Source organism: Prionailurus bengalensis, chromosome B3, assembly GCF_016509475.1.
Source record: "Prionailurus bengalensis isolate Pbe53 chromosome B3, Fcat_Pben_1.1_paternal_pri, whole genome shotgun sequence".
In the NCBI taxonomy this organism is placed as follows: Eukaryota; Metazoa; Chordata; class Mammalia; order Carnivora; family Felidae; genus Prionailurus; species Prionailurus bengalensis.
The window spans coordinates 136672724-136699651 of record NC_057355.1 but is presented as its reverse complement, the minus strand read 5'-3'; the positions used below and the strand labels follow the sequence as shown (position 1 = coordinate 136699651).

The window sequence follows — 26928 nt, the reverse complement described above, 5'->3', positions numbered from 1 at the left end:
GAAGTTTAGGTGAGAAGGAAGAGCTGGAGCCCCTGCCCCGTTCTCATCTTGGGGGGCCCTTCTCCTCACTCCACACACACACTGTCCTTGGGGACTATATTCGGGGAGGCAGACTTTCAGCCTACAACCTACAGATTTTGCCTCGACACACTCGAGATTTATTAGGTGTTCACCCCATAGCACAACTGTGGTCGTGGGAGGTGCCTGGCTCCCTAGGATCCCCTGTTTCCAGCCTGCAGATGCAGCATGAGAGAGGGGTGGTCATGGGCCACCCCTGCCAGGGTGGCATTCAGGGGTCAGTGCCGTAGGACAAGCTCCTTCTGCAGAGGGTAGCCTGTGTGGCACGTGATGCATTTGGACTTGGCAAGTGTCAGTAGGCCTGCGTCACACCTGTCTTCCTCCAGCCACCTCTGGAGGTCCCGTTTTGCTCTCTCCCTCCTCCTCCAGGAGGCCATTTGTAACCCCCTGAGGAGGAGAGCGTCACCCTGCTTCACGGGATGCCCCTTCCGGTAGGCCTGCATTGTTCACTGTTTCTTCAGAACTTCTGGTTATGTTTAGCGCACGTTAGCAAGCTCTTCCCTGGGGATGCCAGGCCCAGTCCTGGTGTTTGGGGATCTCAGGATCTGGTGGACGAGGCAGGATTAGAGGAAGGACTTTATTTTGTTTTATTTTATTTTATTTTAATATTTTTAAACGTTTGTTTATCTTTGAGAGACAGAGAGTGAGACAGAGTATGAGCGGGGGAGGGCCAGAGAGAGAGGGAGACACAGAATCCGAAGCAGGCTCCAGGCTCTGAGCTGTCAGCACAGAGCCCGACGCGGGGCTCGAACTCACGGACCTCGAATTCATGGACTGCGAGGTCATGACCTGAGCTGAAGTCGGACGCCCAACCGACTGAGCCACCCAGACGCCCCAGGAAGGACTTTATATTTAGAAGTTAGGTAGCAGTCCCTGAAGGATACGCAGGGGGTCCCAGGGATATGGGCGAGACCAGGGAGCCATTAAATCTTCCTGTTTGGGGTAGAACGAGTTGAGAAGTCTGGAAAAGGATTGAGCTTTGGAGCTGGGACTTGTCACTGTGGGGACAAGGGGACGTGGGGCCAGGGGATATTCTGGGCAGAGGGGCGGCTCAGACACAGGAGCTCGTCTCCCATGTGGGGCCTGGAGTGACATGTAGCTGTATCGCTTGGGCCAGCTTCCAGAGTGAGCTGGGACACTCACTGGGTTACTGACAGAGAGCCTCGAGAGGGGAGCACAGGGACTCTGCATCTGGTGCCCAGGAGGTGCCCAGGGGATACTTGTCCAATGAGTAGGCAGAGGCGGGTGCTTAGTTGTCTAAGCACCCAGAGCAGCATTGATGCACCTGCTGGACATCTACCCTGTGCCCCATCCATAAATGGGATGTTCTAATCCCAAAATAGCCCAGTAAGGGAACATCCTCATTTTGTGGAAACTGAGGTGCAGAGCAGTTAAATCTCCTGCCCAGCCCAGGAGCAGCTGAGCTGTGATGGGGTTTCCAGGCTTCTGCCATGCACATCTTCCTCCCAGACCAGGTGGTGGGAGACGTGGGGATAGTCAGAGTCTAGCTCACCTTGGATCCTAGGCTGGGCATGATTGGGTTGCTTGCTTCGGGAGTCAGAGGTAACTTTCCGGCCATCGGAGTTTGGAGGCCTTTGTCCCAACTGCTCCCGGCGCCCCCTGCCCCCCATCTCCAGTCAGCCTCCTGCCTTCGTAGCCGAGGGAAACAGTGGGTCCTTGTTTCATCCGAATCCTGAGCTCTGAGCTCTGTGCAGAACCGCGTCCGGCATTGGCCTCACAGGATGGCGTGACTTGGAAGCATGGCACCCACAGACCTCCTCTGGCCACAGCGGGCAGCCCTTTCATTGAGACATCCTTGTTCCTGGCTGAGGGACAGATCAGACCCTTTCCGCAGAAGAGAACAAGTTCCTGGGAAAGTTCCCTTTTCTGGAGGCAGAGTGTGGTCAGAAAAACAAAATGACAGTTGAACGAGTTCCCTTCTGCCTGAGTCCCCCCTCCCCACCCCATCTTGAGAAATGAAACCTGGCCCACCAGGGTCCCCTCTTCTGCCGTGTCCTGGCTTCTTGGGAGCCAGCCACTCTCCCAGCATGACCCTGCCTGAGTGCCCACCTCCTCCTTCCCAGCCAGCAGTGAGAGACCAGAGTCCCCTCGAGGCATTTGTAGGAGGATAGACCCCTCAGGGCGATCATGGCTTATCTGGCTACTTGAGGAGAAGATGTGCTGGGGAACCTTCTGGAACCAGTGACAGCTCCACTCAGGCCTCAGCAGAGATGCTGCCGTGAGAGAGACGGCCGAGCCAGGACCAGACCAGGCCTGATGTGTGTCCAAGTTGCCGTTCTCGTGAAAGGGTTTTACTGGCATAAAAATGCTTGGAAAATATACAAAGGAAGGTGGCTGGCTTCCAGAACTCAACTGTTTACCTTCAGTGGAGCGGCCGGGAACGCGGAGAGCTTGTTTTCCAAACAGCCCATGCCTGTCAGGTCTGCAGGCTGCGGGCTGATGTCAGGCAGGGACGAGCCAGGGGTATCTCCCTTGTCCACCTCCTTCCCCAAAACCACAGGGACACATTTGTGTCCCCTCATACTGCACAGGCGACCTGGAAGCTTCTCTTTGGAGGAGTGGGGATGGAGCTTCCGACAGCCCAGCATCTCCCGTGTGACCCAGTTCTCTTCTATTTCTAGCTGCCTTGGTCTGAAAATATCGGTCTCCTGTTTGTGGCACCTGTCATGGTGGAGCCACGGGTTACGGCAAAAATGGGTTGGGGCCTCTGGCATTTCTTGCGAATTTGCTGTTCTTTGCCCAGGTTACCACCTCTCACCGGCTCTGGTCTCTTCCTTCAAGTTCTGTTTCTCGTTTTTTGGTTTCCTGGGAAGTGGAGTTGGATGGGAATGTAATACCGAATCCACAGACAGAACCAGAAGGGTCCTTGCAAGTTCCTCTGTTTGTCGAAGGAGAAACTGAGGCCCGGGGGGATGATGAGCCGGGCTCGTGCATTGGTCCAGGACACTGGGCAGCTCGGCTGCAGGCTGAGCCCACAGGGGCTACTGTTTGGCCTCCATCCAGGCCCCAGCTGGGCCTCTTCCCAGTCGCATTGCCTTGCCTGGTCACTTAATGGGTGCCTTGGGCTCTTGGTGTCCTGGTCTGTGATGGTGACAATGTCACCTTTAGCTCTGGGGCTTGATGTGAGGATAGCAAGTGCTGCTTCTCTTCCCACCCAGGAGCCCTAGAAGGGAAGGTCGGCTTCTCAGCTAGTCTGACTTTTTGTTCTGTATACAGGCTAGTCACCATGGGGTGGGAAGAGTCTCTTTCAGTATTATTGTGAGATCCATGGGATTAAAAAAAATGTTCATTTATTTTTGAGGAAGAGAAAGGGGGAGAACACACGCAGGGGAGGGGCAGAGAGGGAGGGAGAGAGAGAGAATCCCAAGCAGGCTCCACACTGTCAGCGCAGATCCCGATGTAGGGCTCGGTCTCACTAGCCGTGGGATCATGACTTGAGCTGAAATCACGAGTTGGACACTTAACCAACTGAGCCAGCCAGGTGCCCTGGGATTTTTTTTTTTTTTTAATAGGAGAAGTCCCTTAACATCTTTTCTGGCAGATATTAAAAACAACAACAACAACAACAACAACAAGGAGTTAAGGATACCATGAGGAAAGAGCTGGTACTTTCTGAAGGTTTAATTAGATAAGAGTTTAAGTAAGAGAGGATGACAGGTGTGGGCTGGGTCAAAGCAGCCAGCAGGATGTGGTGAGGCACCCCAAGAGTGGCAGACTGTCACCACCCCAGGCCGGAGGGGACAAGGGGAGGGAAGGTGGTGTACGGGGGCCCAGAGGCAGCGGAGGGACTGTGTGCTCGGCAGGGATGGTGGCTATTGGCAGAAGTACGGGGAACAGACAGCCAGACTCTTCCCTCTCCCTTCTTCGCACGTGCCTCCAGTTGGCCACTCGGCCAGAGGACAGGGCCGCTAGGTGGTTGTGGCACTAGAGGACGGCCTCCGAAGGCTCACGGAGGGTCAGGGATGGGGCCGGGGGCACTGAGTGACAAGCCCAGCCTCGCATGTGCCTGTGAGCACCACCGCTTCCCCGCTGGCAGATCCTAGTGAGGTTTCCAAAGTCCATATTCCCCACTCTCCTCATTGGTAAAATCACCCCTTATCCCCATGGTTGGAGCATGAAGACGTAGTTTTTATCGCCCAGAGTGAACGTGTGCAGCCGTCACTGTGATTTCTCTACTCGCAACTTTGAAACAGTCAGCCTTGACTCCTGGAGGGAGCCCCACTTGTGCGGGGATGGGTGTAGGGGCGGGGCCGGTGGCTTTCTCTGGCCTCTCCTGAGGCCATCCAGGGGGTCAGCCAGGTGCCGGGCTGGCGCCGCTGCCTCCGAGGGACCGGCCTTGCAGGTGGCGGTGGCCGTGTGCCGGGCGGCAGACATCTGGCAGGTCAGGAAGCGCGGTGTCAGGCCGTCCTGGCTGTTGGCAGGTGCTCCTGTCTTGGGGTCAGGTGATGCCGACTGTCTGTCAGCTGGGCGGCTCTGGCTCCCTGGGGATGTGATCTTCCTAACCCCGCATTCTTGAAAGAATAAACACAGCCCCCAGCAGAGCGGGCCGGCTGCGCCTCACGGGCTCCAGGCAGCCCCGCACTCCCTCACCGTGTCTGTGATGAGCCCTGATTTCTGTGTGAAGTACAAGCTGCCGGCCTGTGAAAGCAGCGCCTCTTTGGTTCGTGAAGATCACAGCTTTGCTGAAACTGTAGTTTCGTGGGAAGCGTGTCTCCTTAGATCTCAGTTTAGACCCGGCTGCGTGGCTTCAGAGCCCTCGTTCCCCTACCTGAAAAATCCAGGTCATTGACCAGATGGGCCACGTTCAGTATACGTTTTCTCTATAAAACGATTTCGTGGTGATGCCTGCTTAACCAGTAGATGCCTCAATTTCATGTGTGTGTCTTCTAGAAGCGGGGTAGCATGGGGCTCGGGCCCTGCTGTGGAGGAGTCTGAGATCTTCGTGGGTGTGTGCTGTCCCGTCCGTGTTTCCCCAGTGCGTCAGGGACGGGCAGAAGGGTGGGGAGTACGGTGGGGACAGTTGGCCCAGGTGCTGACGTTCTTCTTTTTCTCGGTGCCCTTCTGTCTCCCCTGGCAGCTGAACCTCAGCCGGCCAATTGAGGAACAAGGCCCCCTGGACGTCATCATCCACAAGCTGACGGATGTCATCCTTGAAGCCGACCAGAATGACAGCCAGTCCCTGGAGCTGGTACACAGGTTCCAGGTGAGCAAGGATGGTGAGGAGGGAAGGCCTGAGAAGGGCTCTGTGCATCTCTAAAGCCGTAGCAGCTGTCTTGCTGAGTAGTCCGTGGTAATGGTTCTGTTGCTGCCCCAGCACATGGCCTGGGGTCAGGTGCTTCCCTGCCAGGGCCTCAGTCTCTTTGGGTGTAAAATGGGGTCCATCCAGGGCATGGCTGGCACCTCCTCTGCTCTCTACCTGTGTAGATCAGGACACTGTGGAGTCCAGATGGGACCCCCACACCCTCAGCACATACAGTCACAGTCAGTGGTTCTGAGTTGGCATGAGGGGTGGGACCCTCTTGCCAGGCTTTGAGAAAGGGAATCCTAGGGGCCTTTGAAGTAGAACACCCTTGGGGCGCCTGGGTGGCTCAGTCAGTTAAGCATCTGATTCTTGGTTTCTGCTCAGGTCATGATCTCATAGTTGTGAGATTGAGCCCTGCATCAGGCTCTGAACTGACAGTGCAGAGCCTGTTTGGGGTTTTCTCTCTCCCTCTGTCTTTCTGCCCCCCCCAAATAAGTAAATAAATAAACTTTAAAAAAATAACAATAGCCTTACTAGCTCCCCGAGTCCTGCCTTGGTGGGAAGCTCCCTCGCTGTGCCTACTGCTTTGACCCCTGCGTGCCTGTCTCTGAGCGTAGACTGGATCCTCTTGGCTGGTCCCTCCTCCCGGTCCCATTTCCTCCCACAGCCTCCCAGATCTTGACCCCGTGATGACCCACCCGCCACCTCGGGAGGTGCGCCTTTGCCCCCGCTGACTTGCCCTGGGTTTTCTCTGTCGTGGACAAGACCGTGATTCATTCCTCTGGAAAGCAGCTCGAGGGTTACGAAAAACAAAGTCATATTATCAGTGAAAATGCGGCCAGAATGGAGGGCCTTCCTAGCGGGAGGGGATGCTTGAGCGAGCACTTGTCAGTGTGTGATAATTGGAGATGTGACGTCCTGTCTTTCTCTGTCAGGACAAAGGGGACTCTCCTTAGTCTCCTCACCACACGGTAGCCCTCCTGCTGACAGCATTTTCTTTCCTCCATGTGTCCAGGGCCCTACTTGCCTCCCTGTGACTCTCACCCCCTCCTTGGCCAGCTTGGCCACAGATCCCCACATCCTGTGTGCGAGCAGCCCAGAAGCAGGTGTGGCCTGCCGGTGGCCCCTATGCTGGGGGGAGGGGGTGCTGCCCCATGTCGTGTCCTTCAGGGCCTTTGCCTTGCCGACCTCCTGAAGTCCCTCTTGCTTTCATAGGGCTGGAGGCCGTGGGAAAGGCGCATTCGGGCTCCTCCGTGACCTTGCTGAGACTCTGTGTTCTTATCTATGCAATGGTTTTAGGATCAGGAAAACTTTGCATGATGTTGGCTGGAGTACCTGACACTGCTCGGGCCCCGGCAGGTGCTTAGTAGAAGGTCAACTGCCATTTTGATGACGTGACTTCCCTGAGCCTTAGTTTCCTCTTCTGTAGAATGGGGATCTGCTAGTTCCTGCTCCTTAGGATGGACAGGTTGCTGTGAGAAGTAAACGTCCGTGTGCATAAAGGAGCTGCTTCTGCCTCTCGGACTTGAGTACGACCACCACTGTTACATTCCTGCTGTCCTCCTAGATCAAGGGTGTAGCCCCCAGCCTGCCTCAGTGCCCTGACCAACCTCCCATAGGGGGATCCCCATCCCTCACTTCCCATAAACACATGCACAGCCCACAATCCCGGGCAAGGGATGGCTAAACCATGAAGGAGAAAACTGGGTCCCCTGTGTTGTGTTCTTGGTAGAAGAGAAAGTTCCGCAGGGCTGGGGGAGGGGGTGGGATGTGGGGACGTGTGGCTTCGAGGTCTCAGCCACCGGGTGCATTTCCCAGGGAAGTCTCGACTGGATTCCCTGGAGCCTGTCCCAGCCAGGGCACACACACTCGGCCAGCCCTCAGATGACTGAGGTGACCTCAGTATAACCTTCCAGCCTTGGTATTTTTGGGATAAATTTTCCCTGTGCTCTGTGCTCGAGCATGAAGCCGGATATCTGATAAGGCCAGGACGTTTCCTCCTTTGTGAAGAGAACAATCCTTTAGGGAAAAGGGTGACAGGCTGGGCTTTCCAGAGGCCCCAGGAAGAGAGGGGACAGGCAGGGGCTGGTGAAGAGAAGGACCAAGGGACGCCGGGTGAGGGCCAGGGGAGAGGCCCAGTCGGCTACGCTCCAGCCTCCCTCCTGCCATCAAGTCACTGTCAGCGCTGACCTGGTCACCCGCTTCTGCTATAGGATTCAGAGCCAGACCCGATAAACTGGCGCTTGACCTTGGTCACGTCCCTTGTTTTCAGATTCTCGTTTTAATATATATGCTGGACTTTAACAAGGAGATGTTGGCTTGGGTGGGTAAGGGCCATAGGGTCAATAGCGGGGAAGCAGAACCCAGGGCTTGGGTTTGCAAAGCTGGCCTTTCTGCAGTTTGTCGTGAATAAGAAAACAGAGTATAACGGTTTGCCCCAGAAGGGGCTTGTCTTGAAGGGCCTTCTCCAGATGCAATACTTGAGTGCAGGAGAAGTGAGTCGAGGAAGAGGAGCGTCTGAGGTGTTCTGACCAGCCCTATAGCATTCTGCTCCCGGGATGCTGCCATGAGGCCTTTAGCCTGGGATAGAAAGGCATTCTCAGAGCTGAGAGGTTATGCTTTTTTCCTGGCTGCCTTTGAGGACAGGTTGGAGGGTGTGGGCCTGGGGTTCACTGCGGATCACTAAAGCTGGTTGCCATAGAAACTACTACTTAAGTCTTTTTTTTTTTTTTTTTTTTTAAATATTGGCCCCAAGAGAGCTTTGCTTGGAGAATTATCAGGATGATTCAGTTGTTTTTCTGCACCAGGGTTCATGTGGAGCCAGCAGCCTGGTGCTGCTGTCTCTCTGCCCGAGATTCATGTATCAGTGCACAGACCTTGAGGGCCCTGCCCATTTTGGCAAGTGGGGCTGCAGTGGTGGGAGGGTCCCTGTCCCCATGCTCAGGGGAGCCCTGGCCTCTGAAGCTATTTCCTCAGGGATGCTTGGAGAAGCTTCTTCTCACTGTGGCATCCAGGGCAACCTGGCGGGACAGGGGCTGGGGGCAGACCTTCTGCTGCCCCTTCCAGCCCCAGAATTGCCCAGAAGGGTTACAGTGATTGTGTTCTGTGGGGCATGTGGAGCTTTCTAGGAGGATCATCCTGGGGCTTTCCCTGAATGAGCTTGGAAAAACGAGGTTTGAGTTTAAATTGACACCTCTTCTCCTGTCTTGATTAGGCTGGGAGATTGTGAAGTGTTCCACAGATAGTCCCAGAACCCCTAGTCTGAATACCGGAGCTGTTCTTTGTGCGACACGCTGTTTGCCGAGCACCTTCCACGTGAGGCCGAGCCCCGCGGGGAGGCCGAGCAGGAACCCAGGAGCTGTCCTCACAGCTGCCAGAGTGATGAGTTAGGGCAAAGCCAGATCTGATCACATCCTGGTGTCTAACCATGTACCGTCTCTTTGCGGCCGTAACAAAGACTTCAGTTTTTAACAAGGCCCACGAGGCCTGTGTGATCTGGCCGTTGCCTCTCTCCACATCTTCATCTTGTCCCACCTGCCCCTCAAGCTCTGAGCTCTTGGCCACCTCAGTGCCTTTGCACAAGCTGTTCTTGTGCTTGAAATTCCTTCTTCACTCCCAGCTCTCAGCTCAGGTGCCCCTTCCTTAGGGATACCTCCCTGATTATCTCACCAAGGACATATCCGCCATCCCAGGCCCTCATAGTTTTATGCTTTTCCTTCCCTCACTTTGGAAGCACATCATGCTTTATCAGTCCCTACTGTCTGTCCCTCTGGGGGTTATTAGCTGCAGGGGTGGGGATTGCATCTGCTCCGAGCTCACCGGGTATCCTCACTGCCTCCCATGGTGCCTGCTACATAGGAATTGTGCCTGTGTGTTTGTGCAGTGAAGGAGCTTTGTGGTGCTGGCTTTGTGGTGCTGGCTTCGTGCAGGGCATCCTGGTGGGTCAGAGAAAGGAGCAAATAGCTCCAGGGGGCAGCTGGGAACGGGACACAGGGAGGGCTCATGAGGCAGATCGTGCTGCCTGGTGGCTGTGCCTGGGGAAGCCTTGGGGTGTGGGGAGCTGCAGGAGGAACAGGCTGGGGAGCTTGAACTTTATCCTGCAGGCTGGGGGTTAGAGTGAGAAGATCAGATTTCACTGGAATGAGAGAGGGCCTGCTTAGGAGGGGGAAATTGCCAAGGCAAGATGAACTCTGAGTAGTGAGGACACCATAGTCGTTGGAGCCTGGCAGTTTCTGCAGTGAAGAAGAGAGAGCTCATGCCCCTGGGGGCTCAGCACTGCCCTCATCCCAGGGCCCCTGTGATCCTCTGAGCACCCCTACCACAGGCCCACGACAGGCCCATGAGGGGCAATGCCCCACTCCCCTCTCGGGTCACCGGCAGCCCTTTGATTGTATGAAATGGATCTGGGAAGGGAGCTCTTTCCTCGCCTCCTGGTTGCAGGCAGAGAAGGCACGCTTTGCACAGTTGGTTTTTTTTAAATGATTGTTTTACCTGAAAGGAACCAGCTTTTTGAATCAACTCTCAGTAGCTCGGCTCCCCACCCCCCACCCCTCATCTTGAAAAACCGGTTTATTGAGATAGAACTCACGTGCCATTCCATTCACTCACTTAAAGTGTATCATCGATGGGTTTTAGTGTATTCATAGATCTGTGCAGTCCATTTTAGGACATTTTCCTCACCCTGGAAAGAAACCCCAAATCTTTAACCGTCACCTCCCCTCCCGGCCCTGAGTAGCCACCACTTTCTGTCTTTGTAGACTTCCCTATTCTGGACTTTCATAGGAACGGAATCACAGAGCACTGGACCGCATGTGACTGCTTCTTTCATTTAGCATGACGTTTTCCAGGTTCATCCCTGTCGTGGTGCGAAATGGTGCTTCCTTCCTTTTGATGGCTGCAAGCTTCCATTTGGATACACCACGTCGTGTATCCAGGTATCAGGTGACGGGTTTCCATCTTCTGGCTATTAAGAATACCACTGCCGTAAGCTTGTATGTACACATTCTCATTCCTTCTGGTAATATATGCCCAGGAGGGGGATGGCTGGGCCACGTGGCAACTGTTTACTCGATCCGGGAGCCACCAGACTGTTTTTCCTAGAGCCGCACTGTTTTACATGCCCACCAGCAGCGCAGAAGGGTTTTGCTTTCTCCACATCCTCACCAGCACTTACCCAGCTCTGACTTTAGCCATCCTAGCGGGGGTGAAGTGGTTTTGATTTAAATTTGACTTAAATATCTTGTGGTTTTGATTTAAATCTCCCTGATGATGGCCGATGCTGTCAGGCATCTTTCCGTGTGCTCGTTGGTCATTTGTATACCTTTCCTGGAGCCCTTCGTACACTTCGTGCATAGATGTCTGGAGCCCACAGATTTGCCTTTTTCTTCCTCTGGCCTGTTACTATCCCCCAGAGCAGAACGGTTCGGAACACCGACACGGGAGTCCGTTGCCTGGGTTCAGAGCTCTCCCCACCGCTTCCTGCTGGTTGGCCTTGGGAATGTCTTTTAAGTTCCCCTGTGCTTCAGTTCCCTTATCTGTAAAATAGAGGCAGTCCTAGTCCCTGCCTCCCGGGGCTGCGGGAGGACCGAGTGTGTTGACCGTGGCCAGCGCTCAGAGCACTGGCCATGTGGGCTTGATGGCCTCGGAGGCCAGGCAGGGGCCTCTGCTGGGGCCCATGTGTGACCTGCCCCTGCCTCCCAGTCTAGCTGCAGAGTCCGGTTTCCTCGGACGTTGGAGGAGATGGCTTCCAAGGCCCTTCCTGCTCCGGTCTGTCCAGATAGGCTCGGCCGCACCGCAGTAACAGGCGGGTCCTGCAACTCAGCGCAGGCTTGTTCCTACCCTGGGGCCCACGCCGTCAGAGGGCCGGCTGAGCTCTGCACGCCTGAGAGCTGGGGTGACAGAGCGGCAGCAGACCGGTCCTCACGGCAGAAGGAAGAGAAATCCGCGAAGCGCGCTCTGGCTCCTAGTTTCTGCCCCAGGGTGACGCGTGCCGTGGCCTCATTGATTCTCGTGGCCATGACTGACCGCAGGGAGTCAGGCACTTATGATCTGCTTGAGGGCCAGGGGGCCACGTGACAGTAATCCAGCAGCCCCACCGTGCGCTTTCCTTCTGAGGCTTAAACGTGGCAGTTGCTGTGAGGCTTGAGCAACTGACAGGCACAGTGCCCTTGGAGCGGCGCCTGCTCCGAGCGTGTGCACGCGTGTACACGTGGTCCCCCGCTCTTCCTTACCAGTAGTGCCTGGGGCGTGATGACAGGTGTAGCACTGAGTGACCCTTCCGTCATGCCAGCCTATTATTATTATTATTATTATTATTATTATTGCTGCCACCACAACCACCACCATATGGACAGTAGCTACGTGTCACAGCTGACCTAGGAGTCCTCAGTCACGATTGTAGTCAGTGAGGCAGTGATTATGAAAATGTCCCCAGATTGGAGGTGTTCTCTGTGAAATGAGCACTGACTTCAACTAAAGGCAGGGCCTGGTGGTGGTCAGGGGACATGCCCGGCTCCACCCCTCCCCGGTCGCCCCACCTGCCGTCCAGGGAACGTGCTGGGATGGCACCGTAGGATGGGGACATTGAAAGCTGCGGTGGCCACCTCCAAAGGTGGCTGCTGTGAGCCGCGGTGATCACCTCCGAGACCAGAGCTCCGCGCTGCCCCCGACCCCTAGGGCTCAGAAATGATTTCCCAGCCGCGCTGGATCAAACCCTTCCAACCTCAGATGTTTACTGGGTGGGCCGCCAGCCTGGGGCTCTGTGCCGCAAGCTGGAGGGATGGAGGGGAAGCAGAAGAAACCAGATTCTGTTGTTCCAGGCCTTCTAACCTGATTAGGGAGATGATACCTAAACCTGACGTAAATTAAGTGAGTTTCTGTCAGTTTGGAAGCAGCGCTTAGTGGCCTGTGGCCTCCTGGCTGGTGGTGTCAGGATCGGAACCCTGGGCGCCAGCAAAGGATCTGGGCGGCCACCGTGGAGCCCTGCGAGAGGCTACCGCTTCCCGAGCAGGTGCCAGCTGGCCTTCGGTGCCCGGGGCGCTCCGCATCTCTTACCTCACTTTGTGCTTCTGTCAGTGCCTGGGAGAATGGAATTACTTCCCCCTTTTCCAGGTAAGGATACAGGCCCGAGGAAGTTAAGGTACTCGCCCCGGGTTGCTTAGTCCAAACACGACGGAGCCAGGATCATAGCTCGTGCTCTTTCAGATAGGCCTCAGAATGGCTTTGGGGTGTGAGGGCCAGTGATGCAGGGGCACCTGAAAGAAGAGGTCACCACCGTCTGGGATTGCCTCCGACCCAGCTGGTGCTGCACAGTGATAAACGTTAACCAGCAGATGCCAGGGGAGGCAGAACTGGGCATAGTTGGTGACCCTGGCCTCAGAGGACAGATCCTGTCCTGAGGTGGCCATGGAGTCAGTCTCGTCATGACTCCTGCCCTGGGTTACAAGGCCACCCTCCCCACCCCCCGCCGTGGTGGAGATGGCCACACAATCTGCCCATTGTGCGCCCAGATCAGGCGGTGACGGTGAATCATTCTTTCTCCCCAGGGGAGGTCGGTGCCATTTAGTGCCATTAGCTGTGTGCAGGGCCTTTCCTGTGTGGAGAGGAAGACCGGTCCCCCAGGCAGACCCACGACTTTATGACCCTGTTACCAGCCCCAAGCAGAGCAGGACTTTGTACAGCACCAGGCGGTACAGTGGGAGGGCCCGGCTGCCCTGGGAGCCTGAGCTTTGACCCAGCACACTGGCCGTGGGGGAGGGGGGGTGGCGCGGGGGGCGGGGGAGGGAGGCAGTCAGGGTTTGAGGTGCATTGGGTTTCAGAAATACTAACGTTTATTAATAATAAATTTTTCCAGGGTTGACGAAGGAACTTTTATGCACGTAGTTTCAGGGTTCCTTAGCCTCGGCACTGTTGACTTGTTAGGCTGGATGATTCTGTACTGTGGGGCCCTCCTGTGCACTGTGGGGTGTCCAGCAGCATCCCTGGGCCCCACCCACTAAGTGCCAGGAGCGCCACTCTCAATTGTGACAGCCAAAACTGTCCCCGGACACTGCTGCGTGTCTCCTGGGGGCAGGCTCGCCCCCGGGTCGAGACCCCTGCCTTTCTGGGAGCTCGGCAGCTGTGAGAGTTCCGGTGGGTAAGTGAAGCCTTTCTGATTTGAAAGCGTGGATACTGAGCCCTCACTGGATACAGTATCTGAGTTTTGGAGATTGGGCTCTTCAGGCCAGGAGGTCTGAAGTCTTCGTGGATTCTTCTTTTGGTAACACCTGTAGCAGAAAGCTCACCTTCTTCCATTCTCCTCCTGGCCTGTTTTGGGGCCATGACTTCCTGACCTGGCTTCCACGTTCCCCATATGCTCTTAGGGTTAGGGTTAGGGTTAGGGTTAGGGTTAGGGTTAGGGTTAGGGTTAGGGTATGCTGTATGCTCACAGTTAAGCCGTTGTGGTTTCCTTCACCTTTGGTAAATCACAAAGCTGCTCACCAGCCAAGCCGGCCTCTGCTGACCTTGGTCCTCCGAGGCATGAGGACCCTCCTTCTCTGAGCCCCTCCCTGCACAGCTCATGCTGGTGGGGTCCATGCCCACTGTCTCAGGCCTCCCACCGCCCACAGCCCCTTGCTTCTAGCCCCTGACCCGGCCTGCGTCTCTCAGCCTGTTCATTGATCTCTAAGATCAGTCATTGAAGATCTGTTAATGTCATTCATTCAATGAGTCTTGATTGAGCACTTCCTGTGTGCCAGAAATCCTCAAAGAAGTTGCAGGTACCGTGATCAATAAAACAGATGAGGTGGACTGGGCCCCTGCCCCCACAGAGGTGTATCTGTGTGTGTGTATGCAGGGTGTGGGGACGGGGAATGCAAACAAACCACAAGCAAACAGGAAAAAGGAACACAATCTCCAATTATGGGAAGTTCTAGGAAGAAGGAAACTCAAGGCTTGTCTAACAGGGAAGTTCTTGCCACTTCATCCTGCAGCTTCTCTGAGGAGTTGACAACTGGGACTGAGGTCGAAATTTAAGGCCTTTTGACTGAGGGGTGATCATGGAGCAGGCCGGGGGGGCGCGTCTACCAGGCTCTTTGGCAGGACAGGCACAGAGGACACTGAATAAGCCGGTGAGGCTGAAGCACTTGCCCAGGGAAGAGCATACAAAGCGAGCATACCCAATGCCTGCTGGTTAGAGCAGGGCCGAAAAGGACCCTGGGAAGTCAGTGGTCTGCGGCCCCAGGGTCACTGCCACGGGGTGTGGTGTGGCAGCAGTGGCTCCCTGTCCTGTGCGGCTGGGGCCTGTACTGGAGGCGGGGAGGCTGGGGCGGCTGAGCACAGAGGTGAGGGGCCCAGGCACCTCTGGCTACAGTGGCCCTTGGCGTTCCCAGAGTTCAGCAGCGTGCTGCAAACCCTGCACTGGTTCCACACGACTCCTCTACCCCCACCGACAGCAGTGTGGGCACCCCGAGTTCTGTGACTAACGCTGGCACCCCCCAGCAAAGCGCAGGGGAGCCCGTGGACATCAGGGAGGCCTTGGCTTGTTCTGGGAACTGAGAGTTCAGCTCTGGCTGCAGGGTTGGGGGAGGGTGGGCGTGTAGGGCAGGCCAGGCAGCCCTGTGGCCTGGATCCTGGGAAGTGGCCCGAGGGCAGGGTGGCTCCATAGCCTCACCTGAGCATTGTAGGGACGGGCGTGGGTGGTGTGTGGGGATGCGCGTGGGGAGCAGGTGGGCATGTGGGCCTGCGTGCGTGGAGGGGGTGCACGGGGCTTAAGACAGGTGCTTGAGGAGTGCGGCAGCTGCTGCGTGACCTGGGACCGGGCAGCCCCTTCTGGTCCTCACTTTGCTCAGCTGCCAGCTCTGACCGTGGGGTCAGGTGACTGCTGGGACCCCCCCGTGGCCCCCACAGCGATCCCTTAATGGAAATGCTAGTCTCTCCTGGTTTAGCGTCAGCCTGGGGGGGGTGCCTTCTGACCAGCACCCAGCCCTGCCGGCCCCTTTCCCAGGTCCGTAGGCGCTGTGACAGAACATGTGACATTCGTCAGGGTGAACAGCCTGGCCAGGCACTGTGCCAGCCTCTGCTGACGGAAGATGGAGAACATGTATAAGTTTGGTGCTGAAGTCTGGGGATAGAAAGGGAGGGATTGTTTTCCATGGGGGCCTGGGAACGGCGGGGAGAAGGCATTTGCCGTCTCAAATAATAGCCTTCTGTTTACTTCCAGCTCTTTCTTCCTCAGCATTTGGGGTGATGTTTTGGCGGGAGCTGATTTCTCCATAGGCTTTTCTGTCAGCCCTGCGAACAGCAGTTTCTCACCCGTGGGGACCACACTGTCGTGCCCACGCTGCTCGCCAGGTGGCCGAGTGAGGCACATGACATTAGATTGTCTGGGAAGATGACCCAGATGGACAGACAGTCGTGGGGGGCATCTGGCTTTGGGGGCACGTGACTTCGAGGCCACGGGTGGGGACACCGGGGCTAGTGTGCAGAGCCACACTCCCAGGAGAACCCGTGGTCTGTGGGGCGCTCAGGCCCTCTCACAGCACCTCCCCTCCCCTCATCTGGAAAGGGTCTGATGTCCCATCAGCGGTATGAGTCTGTACAGCTCACTGTGGGGACAGGGTCCTGGCTGCTAGGACCTCTCCTTGTTCCTCCTGAACCCTTTGTTCTGTGACCATCCTGTTCGTCAGCAGGGACGGGTGCGGGGGTGGCCCTTGCTGGCCCTCTGCTCCATGGGAGCTTTGTCTGCCCCTCCCGAATGCCCCAGTGTTTCTCCCACCTCGTGCCCAGCCTGGGCCAGTGAACCTTTCCAGTCATCTCATGGACTGTGATTCTGGTGGATTCCTTAGTTGTGGCTCTCAGTGGTCCTGACCGTCCCCTCCCACCTCTGCTGCGCAGTCGGCCCCTTCCCATCTTAGGTGCAGCCACAGTCGGCTCCCCACAGCCTTGAACCTTTTCAGGGGCTCCCGTGTGTCTGAACAAAGATGGTCTTCCCTTCCCCACACAAAGCCATTGTTCTGACACTAGATCTTGGAAATGACTTCACGTCAGCCCTTCAGGCTGCCTCGTTCTGTTTAATGGCTGCATGGTATCGCTTTAAATCCTTTTCTTAACCAGCTCCCCACTGATGTTTCAGGAACAAGCCATAGTGATGAAATAATCTGTACGCGAATCTGCATGCACACGTGGGGAGTTCCGTGGGATGAATACCTGGGAATGGAAATGCCAAGGTTGTGTGTTCTTAATTTCGGCTGGTGCCCAGTGTTTTCCCATAAGGTTGTACCAGTTTACATTCCCACCAACCTAGAGCTGGGCTGTGTCCCCCCCCCCCACTTTTGGAAATGCTTCTCATTGGTTTAATTTGGCATAGAGTTCTGGAACATCAGGGGGTGCCAGACCCTCACCGTACCCCCATCCCGTTGTGTTTGCCACTGGCACTCAGGGCCCTGGCAAGGGCAGTGTCTGTGCCAGGCTCACGCAGCCTGTCTGGACCTTGACCCCAGGCCACCTCACTTCTGTCTGGTGCTCCTGTGTTCATACCTCGCCTTTCTCTCCGGAACTCCCTGTGCCGTGAGGGCCTGAACACCCCAGCCTGAGCTCACGGGTTTTAATAACGGGTCTGGAGAGCAAGTACGCTGAGGGGCAGAGGGCATCATTTTCCTCTCACGGCTCTGTCAAATCATGCCAGAGGTCAGGCGGTAGCTCCGTCCTTCCTGTACGGCTGAGTCTGGCACACATGTCCCTAATGCCGGCTGTGTTGGACACACTGCTCAGGCCCATCCCTTCCAAGTTCGGCCCCTGGGCCTCACGTGCCGATAGACTGGTCACTGCAAAACTCAAAGCTGGCCCCGCCACTCCCCGGCACAGGACCCTGTTGCTTTAGGATCACATCCAGACTCCCTGGCTGGTGTATCTCCAGCTGTCTGTCCTGCTTTCTGCCTTACATAACCTCCCCTTTGAGACCTATGTCTGCCCAGCCATGCCGGCCTCCCTCACCCCGTGCCTTTGCGTTTGCTGTCCCCTCTGTCTGGAATGCCTTTTCTCTTTGTGGCCCATGCCGGTGACCCTTATGCCTCCAGCAGCACTGGCCTCCGGAAACCCTGTCTATTCCCTCCACCCCCCTCCCCTCACGGCCAGATGAGTGCCGTGACCCGCATCCCTGCATATTCCCATATGGCAGTGCTTCCCTACTCTGTCCTCACCAGTCACCTTTACATCTCTCTGCACTTAGGGGAGCCCCCAGTGAGGGTGGCGGAATGCGACTGCCCTGTAGCTGCAGAGGTGCCCCCCACCCCGATGTGCGGACACACACACACACACATACTCTCTCTCTCTCTCTCTCTCTCTCTCCTCAGGAGCTCCGTCTCTTCCTGGCCTCGTGTTCTCTGGGAGGCCTCAGGCTGAGTTCTCAGACACTGGCGAGCTCCCCAGAATACAAATGAGGGCTGATTAAGACCAAGGTGTCTGTGGGCGTGGAAGGCCAGCTCTCCCCAAGGAGCCATTTTAGAAAAGTCAGAGACGTAGCGGGTGAGGAGGTGCCCTCTACATACCAGGGCTGGGTCTGTAAGGAATGGAGAGTTATCTTAGTCACTGCACAGAAAGGCAGTCCCGGTACGTGTGGTCTCGCTCAAGCTAGCGAACTGATGTCTGTCCCTGACGTGGAGCCATTGGCTATCCGCCATTCGTGTTCCTGTCCTTCCGTCTACTGTTGTGGGAATGTGTGTCACTGTCCTAACAAGACTGGGTTCTGTGTAGTTCTTACACTGTGTACTTGCTTGAGGGCAGCAGGCCCTGGGCTCCAGGACCCAAAGAGCTTTTTTTGTTCACTTATCACTTCAAAGTATCAAAGAATCCTAGGACTGGAAAGTCAGAAAGGATATAAATGCATCATTGCAACCTACTGGTTTTGTAGATGGGAAAACTAAGATACAAGTGACTTAGGTGGCTTTCAGAAGTATGCATGAAGTTAATGGCAGTCTTAGAACTTGAAGCCAATTTCTTTTTTTTTTTATTTAAAAAAAATTTTTTTAACGTTTATTTTATTTTTGAGACAGAGAGAGACAGAGCATGAACGGGGGAGGGTCAGAGAGAGAGGGAGACACAGAATCTGAAACAGGCTCCAGGCTCCGAGCAGTCAGCACAGAGCCCGACGCGGGGCTCAAACTCACGGACAGTGAGATCATGACCTGAGCCGAAGTCGGACGCTCAACCGACTGAGCCACCCAGGCGCCCTGAAGCCAATTTCTTAATTCTGCCTCTACCTTAATTTTCACAGTGTCTTAGGGTCCTTTGTGTTGGAATCGGGATCACTCAGGTGCAGCTGGGCTGAAAGAGATGGTCAGCCAGTGACTGGAAGGCAAAAAAGCCTCGACTGATGGTCAGGGACTGTTACATGGTGTGTGTACTGCACAGCTCAGTGGTAGACTGTGAATGCCACTGTGTGTGGCAGGACTTGGCAGTTCTGTCCCTGGTATGGACCAAGTGCTGCCACAACCTTCTCTTGGCCTCTGGGAGCCTACTCCCAAGGTTCGGCTGCACGAATCTCCAGCCCCAGCCCCAGCCCCAGCCCCATGCCAGCCCTGGCTACCTCTTCAGACCCCTGGCTTGTGATTCTTGAACAGCCGTGGGTGCTTTGGTCTGGCTAGGGCCATGGTTGGCTGCCTGGCACAGTCTGATGCATCCAGGCACTTGGGTCTAGCGTGGATTCCTCAGGACTGTCTGTGGTATATGATTTTCTGTAAGGTGTAATGAACAGGCATGTATTCTGGGTGGTGCCGGGAAGGCTTCGCCTGGGGGACATTTGACCCTGGCTTCAGATGATTTCACATCCGTGAACAGTGGTTGATTTCATAGCTTCAGTAGTTTGCGCAGAGGATTCGTTAGCTGTCCTCCCCAGAAAGCTTTGCTCAGCACGGCTCATGACCTCATCCTCCTGTGGAGCTAGTCTCCCGGGAATGGGGTTCACTTTCTGCAGAAGCGTACTGTGCCTTTGATGGTGTGATTGCTCATGACACCGTTGTATCTGTTTGTCCTCCCTCCGGGGGTCCCCCGCCTTCACCGCAGGCATCCTGTGCGTCCGGAGACGCACGTGCTGGCCCTGAGAATCCTGCACGTGTCCTTCCCTTGATGCTGCATGGATCTTCATCCCAGAGGCCTTTGTGGACTCCGGCATCTGGCCCGATCATTTGCTTATTCTCCTGAGACGTGGCTGTCTTGTGGCTGTTGTTAGTTTGTCTTGATCCAGGCTCAGGAATGGAAGCAGAGACTCTGGCCCAACGTGTTGGCTCCTTGGGGCCTTTGGGAGCAGAGTGAACCAGGGTGGACCCTGGGGTGCCAGGAGGAGCAGATGGGGTTGTGGGCTCATCTCTGCCGCTTCGCTGTGTGCCCTTGGGCTTGTTTCTACTTCCTTTCTCCTTTCTGGAAATACTGGCTGACTAAGGGGCCCTTAGGTCTTGCGAGGTGTGACCGTCTGTGACTCTTCCTCTGGCAAAGGAACTTGCAAACTCTATTGCCATTTTTTCTTGGGTGCTTTACCTTGTCCTCGCACCAGAGGCCGCGTGCTTGATCTCACAGGCTGTGCTACCAGGCTCACAGCCGAGGCTTGGGTTGACAGCACACGAGAAAGACGTACTTTTCTTTTTTTAACATAAATTTTATAAGAACACACATGAGAAATCCTGGCCATGGCTAAAATTTAGATGCTTTTCCTTTGGCCAGGCCTCCCCGAGCCAACTAGAGGGCTCTGGAACCAGATGGCCTGGATTCAGATGCCATCGTGGCTGCTTCCTTACTCGGAGAGCCTGGGCCAGGTACTGAGGCGCTCTGAGTCTTTGTTTCTGTCTGTCCAATGGGGCTGCTAATAGGACCTAGTACGTAGGCTGGTTGTAAGGAATAAATGTGTCGGATCCTGAAAGTGTGTAGAACACCATCCAGTACTTGGTGGGCATGTAGGAAAAGTTAGCTGCTATCATCACTATCATTACCGTAGTTGTTAATAATAACTCATTCTAACATCTTGCCGGGACCTCCATCTTGGTGTTAAGACTTTAGGAACTGGAGGGGCGCCTGGGTGGCGCAGTCGGTTGAGCGTCCGACTTCAGCCAGGTCACGATCTCGCGGTCCGGGAGTTCGAGCCCCGCGTCGGGCTCTGGGCTGATGGCTCAGAGCCTGGAGCCTGTTTCCGATTCTGTGTCTCCCTCTCTCCCTGCCCCTGCCCCATTCATGCTCTGTCTCTCTCTGTCCCAAAAATAAATAAACGTTGAAAAAAAATTTTTTTAAAAAGACTTTAGGAACTGGAAGCTTCCTCGCTTTCATCCAGCACTTGGTGTGGAAGGAGCTAGTTCAAAGGGCAGCCTTTGTGGTCATCAGCTGGAATGTCTGGGCGTGGGTTGTGCTATCAGGAAGAGTCAGAAGGAGTGAGATTATGTTGAGTAAGCCCAGGGTTACCTCTTTCCCATAAAAACCCCTGTGAGTATTTCCACCGGCCGCAGGTCTTCCCCAGCATTCGTTTGGTGACTAAGCACTAATTAAAACATGCCAACCCTGACTCACGGAATCAGCCTGGAGAGCTTGTTCTGTGCATGGCACGTGGGATTTGCCCCGAGTGCCCATGCTTATCTAACTTCTGGAACCAAGTGATGATCAGGATTCTGAATCCCACATGCTGTGATCCCCAGCTGATTGCTGCCGTGATCCGTGGTGATGACTGCCGTGGCCCTGGGGAGGTGTGGTGGAATTGTGCCCCATTTCCCATCCTTGATCTGCTCCACGTAGAAGGCTGGAGTCCCAGAGAAGGTGAAGACAAGGCAGGCTACACTGAGAGCAGGGAGCAGGTCCTTGCTTCCCTGCTTAGTTGAGTGCTTTCGTTCTCCCCCACCCCACCCCTTTTTTTTAAATAAGGTGAAGTATAATACATACCTAGAAAACCGTAGGTATAAGTGAGTAGCATGATGGATTTCGCAAACCAGATACACCTTGTATCCACCGCCAGATCAAACTGTAGAGCAGGACTGCTCCCTAGAGCCACTCGTGGGCTCCCCGCTCCTTCCCTGCCTGTGCCCAACCTGTCCTGCCCCTTCTTTCTCTTTCCACTCTCAGTGAGGACTTCTGTCCTCCTGTGTGACATCTTCCTGGGGGAGGGGAACAAGGACCCTGGAAGGAAGGAGGCTGGTTACCAAACTAGAAGATGAACTTTCTCCGACGTGTTGGATGCCCTCAACTCCCTGTTCCGTGAATGGCTTCCAGTCCAGTCTTCCCACACCATTCCTGGTCAGCAGGGTTTTTCTGAAACTGACTTCAATCCTAAAATTCTCCTCTTAGAAAGCATCTCTGCCTCTCCCTCCAGCCTTCAGGTTAACATGCAGAATGCTTGGCCGGGGAACCTGGCACTTAGCTTGCCCGGCCCTGCATGTGACTCCTTCTTAGCATTCACCATGCTGCTTCCTGTCCCACCTCTCTGGAGATTGAGAGTTCTGGACATTTAGAGTCCCGAAGAACAGGCAGGGCTTGCTGTCCCCACAGTGCTTGCTTAAGGTTTCCTCTGTAAGTGCTTAGATAGGACTACTCAGGAAGCCATCGTTCAAATAGATGGCCTCCCAGAGACCCAGACTGCTTGGTCCACAGGGTGGGGGTGGGGGTGGGTGGTCTGGGCAGTTCTAAGGCTCTTCGTTCTTGTCTTCCCACTGCTGGCCCCAGGCTTCAGCTCTCTCTTTTCCTGTTCTAGGCCTGCTTGACTGAGTTGTGCACAGGTTCTCCAGCACTTAGATTCGAAATGGGTCCTTAGACTTTCTGGGAATTAAAGCACTTCAGCCACATAACTTGTGATTGGAGAGGTGACAGGGTGCACTGCAGGGGCCTTGGGTTTGACACTGTAATGGCTGGTTTTGAATCCTGACAAAGCCGCAGCTGATTGTGTGGCCTTGGGCCAGTCACTTGGCCTCTCAGATGCTCAGTGTTTTCATCTATAAAATGGGAATAAAAATACAGATGTTTACTCTATAGACCACAGAGATTGCTTTGTGAGTCAAATTTAGCGTTTTGTGTGATTGTAGCTTTTAGAAACCAGAAAAATGGTTTATTAGTATACCATGTAGCTTTTAGAAACCAGAAAAATGGTTTATTAGTATACCATGGTGGGCTTAAAAAATTTTATTTATTTATTTATTTATTTATTTATTTATTTATTTATTTATTTATTTATTTATTTATTTTGAGAGAGAGAGAGAGAGAATCCCAAGCAGGCTCTGCACTGTCAGCACAGAGCCTGATGCAGGGCTCAAACTCATGAACTGTGAGATCATGACTTGAGCTAAAATCAAGAGTCGAATGCTTAACTGACTGAGCCACCCAGGTGTCCCTGTGTGCCATGGCAGATTGTTATGATTACTACCTATAATATCCATGCTTGAGGAACTGAGAAGTTTTGCAATCTTTTGTATTCTTAACCCAAGAGTATATGGTATATAATCTAAGAGACATGAAAACGTTCATCTACACAAAAACCTGTGTACAAATGTTCACAGGAGCTTAATTCATAGTAGCCACAAGATGAAAATAAACCAGATACCCGTTAGCTGATGAACAGATCAACAGAGGCGGTATATCCACACAGTGGAATATTGCTCAGCCATCAAACACAATGAAGCAGTGACACGTGCTACAGCATGAGTGAACCCTAAAAACGTTATGCTAAGTGAAAGAAGCCAGTCACAAAAGACTGCATTGATTCCATTTATAAGAAATGTCCAGGGACACCTGGGTGGTTCAGTCGATTAAGCGTCCAGCTTCGGCTCGGGTCATGATCTCATGGTCTGTGAGTTCGAGCCCCGCGTCGGGTTCTGTGCTGACAGCTCAGAGCCTGGAGCCTGCTTCAGATCTGTCTCTCTCTCTCTCTCTCTCTCTCTCTCTCTCTCTCTCTTTCTCTGCCCCTCCCCTGCTCGTGCTCTGTCTTTAAACAAATTAAAAAAAAAAAAAGAAGAAGAAGAAATGTCCAGAATAGGCAAGTCTCTAGAGGCAAAAAGTGGTTTTCAGGGGCTGGAGGGAATGGGTGAATTGAAGCTGATAGCTAAAAGGTATGGGATTTTTTTTTTTGAAGTGATGAAAATATCTTATAACTATGCTTTTGGTTGCACAACTCTGTCACATATTGGAAGCCATTGGATTGTAAGCTTTAAGTGGGCAAACAGCATGGTATGCGGTCAATAAACCTGTTTTAAAAAAAAACATCCCAGGAGGTAGGGGCTATGACCCTCTCCATTTCACAGATGAAGACTGAGGCTTAGGAGGCCCAGAGTCGCAAGTAGGGAAGGCAGGATTCTACCCCAGGTCCAGCAGCCCCCCACTCCCATGCATGGAACCTCTTCACAGGATTGGTTTCACCTTATAGAGGAGGAAGAGGCCTCGAGAGGAGAAGGGGCTCCCAGTGCTCTGTGTGGTGCTCCTTCCTCCATCCTAGCTCCCCACCGCTACAGGGGGGATTTCTAGAACCATCCACTGCGCTTGAATCTCCCACTCCTGCCATGGAGGCCAGAGGTTAGGAAGTGCCCGGCTGGGCTCTCAGGCACACACGGTCCAGCAGGAGGCCTTTCAGTGGCTGGGTCACAGGTGTGATGAGATGAGGCCTGTGTGCCAGGTCTGAGGTGGGTGGTGTCCTTGACTCACAAAAGCTCCTAATGTCAATGACGTCCAGTTTATTTTTCTTTTCTTGATTGATTGTACTTTTAGATTTTTTTTTAATGTTTACTTATTTTTGAGACAGACAGACACACACACACACACACACACACACACACACACATACACACACACACAGCGAGAACAGGGGAGGGGCAGAGAGGGGAGGGAGACACAGAATCCAAAACAGGCTCTAAGCTCTGAGCTGTCAGCACAGAGCCCGATGCGGGGCTTGAACTCACGAACTGCTAGGCCATGACCTGAGCCGAGGCTGGACGCTTAACTGACTGAGCCACCCAGATGCCCCTGATTGTACTTTTAGTATCATACCTAAGAAACTGTTGTCTGATTCAAGGCCAGGAAGATGCACACCAGTGTAATCTTCTGAGAGTTTTATAGTTTCAGCTCTCACCTCACAGGAAATTTTTTTTGTTGTTTTTTTGAGAGATAGAGCGCACGTACATACAAGCCAAGGAGGGGCAGAGGGAGAGAGAGAATCCAGGATTCATACCCAGTGGGGAGTCCGACGCGGGGCTCAATCCCATGACCATGAGATCATGACCTGAGCCGAAATCAAGAGTCGGACACTCAACCAACTGTGCCACCCAGGGGTCCCACCTCGTAGGATTTTTATATTAAAGGACATGGTGTTTGAAAACCATATTTCCCGGCAGTGTGTGTGTAGCTGGTCCTGGGTGTGTGGTGGCTGCTATTATTTAAAAGTTATGGGGCGCCTGGGTGGCTCAGTCGGTTAAGCAGCCGACTTCGGCTCAGGTCACGATCTCACAGTCCGTGGGTTCGAGCCGCGCATCGGGCTCTGTGCTGACAGTTCAGAGCCCGGAGCCTGTTTCAGATTCTGTGTCTCCCTCTCTCTGACCCTCCCCCATTCATGCTCTGTCTCTCTCTGTCTCAAAAATAAATAAATGTTAAAAAAAAAAAAATCACCTTTACTTTAAAAAAAAAAAAGAAAAGAAAAAAAAGTTATGATGATGATGATGATTTTTATTTATTGTCATCTTTTCCATAATTAATCTCTCACTGTGTTTCCCATCTGGCTCGCTGCCTCTTGCTCCTTCTGGAAAGACAGTGTTGCTGTTTGAACATGTCTCTGGCACGAGAGGTGTGTGGGATTGAAGAAAAGGTACATCTGGTTACTTAGCCCCCTCCCTCCATTCCCCACCCCCCCAATTTTCTGTTATTGCAGAAAATTTAAAAATACTTGGTGGACTCCTTAACACACTGCTGGGTCTCAGGACCCAGCCTCGAGTTAACTGCTTACGACCGCTCTTGTCTTGCCTCTGCCTTACCTCACCGTCCCCTGTGCCTGCTTACTTTGAAGCAAATTCCACGCATCATATTTAATCATAAGTCACTTCGGCATGCATCTCTACAGAATGAATCACCCCTTTCTAAAAGGGGGCCTGCAGTGTTTCGGGGGAGTGGGCCGGAGTGCCCACTGCCTCTGAGAATTGAGGGGGCAGGAATTGTGCTGGGTGCCTCTCTCACTCCCCTGTAAGGAGCCAGCTGGCGTCGTGGGCTCGGCCAGGACCCGAGCGGTCCACGGCGGGGTGCACCCTGGAGCCTGGGCTGCCACAGGGCAGGGGATCGTGTGGTGCTCCGGGCGTCGGCAGAAGGACTGACCCCAGGGGCAGGGCTGGCATGCCCCTCAGTCTGCTGGAGGGGGCAGGGCAGGATGAGCTCAGAGACCTTGGGTCAGGTCTGCTGCCGAGAAGCCACACGTTGTCCAGTCACGAGAATCCTGTTTGTTTTTCTATCTACCAACTCCTTTCCCGTCCGGGTCTTAACTGCCCTCAGCCGCTCCCTGACATAGGTTTTATTCAGAACGTGCATTTTGCGCATCGGGAAACAGAATCTCAGAGATTAACTGCGGTTTCTTTTTCACAGACCTCGGGTGAGTGGTAGACGTAGGATTTGAACTTGGGACTTGTGCCTGCGTTTTCTGTTAGATAAGAGCAGACGCTTGCGTCTCCCTGCTCATTTCCTGTCCATAAATGGAACTGCAGAGGAAATGGTATCTGTGATGTTCACCCCGGTCCTCTCATCTGGCTCACATTCTCAGTGGGGAAGTGTTGACTTCCCCCAGCCCAGCAGACAGCGCTCGGTTTCCCTCTTGGCATCATCATCCTATGGGCCTTGGGTCGGGGGGCACCTGGCTGGCCTCTGCCCCTTCGTCCCCTCAACGGACAGCATTCTCTGGCCCCCTGACCAGGGCCGTCTGTGTCTGCTCTCCCCTCTTTTCAGGCTCCCCCCTAACGTCCAGGCTCCCTTTGTAGGTGCTCGGTGGCAGGCGTGCTGAAGGAACATGTGTTTACCATTTGCCATGGAGACCGTTTGGGCCTTTCTTCTTCTGAGTGGCGATAAAACGGTACAGGGCGCTCACCCTTCCAGCAATTTGTTTGGTAATTCTAAGAGACTTGTGAAAAATGCATGAGGCCTGTGGTACAATAGATAAGCTGAAAGGCTTGGAAGGAAAGCCACTTGTGGATAGTGGGGCGATTGGAAAAACTCTTTCTTTGCCCTCTCTGTCCTTGTCCCAAAAGAGATTGTGTTTAGGAATAATTCTTCTGTTAATACTGCTGCTTTCATCCTGGGTCAAAAGCTTGTTGGCGCCTGCTTGTCAGATATTTTCCCCTTTGGTTTCTTCTCATTTCTTTCCCTCGTGAGTTTGGCTTAAATTCATGTCTTAATGATTCTGAGTTCTCTCTTTAAAGGTCACTGCCCTGATGCATAAAAGTGGGACAAGGTCCAGCAACCACTCGGATACTCCTCTTGGGGCTTGGCTGGGGTGGAGGGGGTGATTTTTGAGGGGGAGGAAGGAGCGTGTCCGGACTTCATGGGACTCCGTTGCTGGGAGAGAATTGGGCTAGCCCATCAAAGTGAGCATCTCTGATACTGTACTGCCTTCTCTTTGAAGGAAGGCA

General features: G+C 54.0%; 1 protein-coding gene across 4 annotated transcripts in view; it reads left to right on the top strand.

The window, feature by feature from the left end:
• The window catches only part of ITPK1 (inositol-tetrakisphosphate 1-kinase), a 180431-nt gene that overhangs the window by 101446 nt on the left and 52057 nt on the right, over positions 1-26928 (top strand). For 2 of the 4 annotated variants that reach the window (XM_043556882.1, XM_043556883.1), the window contains exon 4: positions 5177-5302. In XM_043556882.1, coding sequence (XP_043412817.1) covers positions 5177-5302 — 126 coding nt within the window. Of the gene's footprint in view, positions 1-5176; positions 5303-12875; positions 13030-13220; positions 13476-26928 lie in introns of those variants that run through there. The other 2 variants (XM_043556885.1, XM_043556884.1) reach the window with 2 other exon arrangements.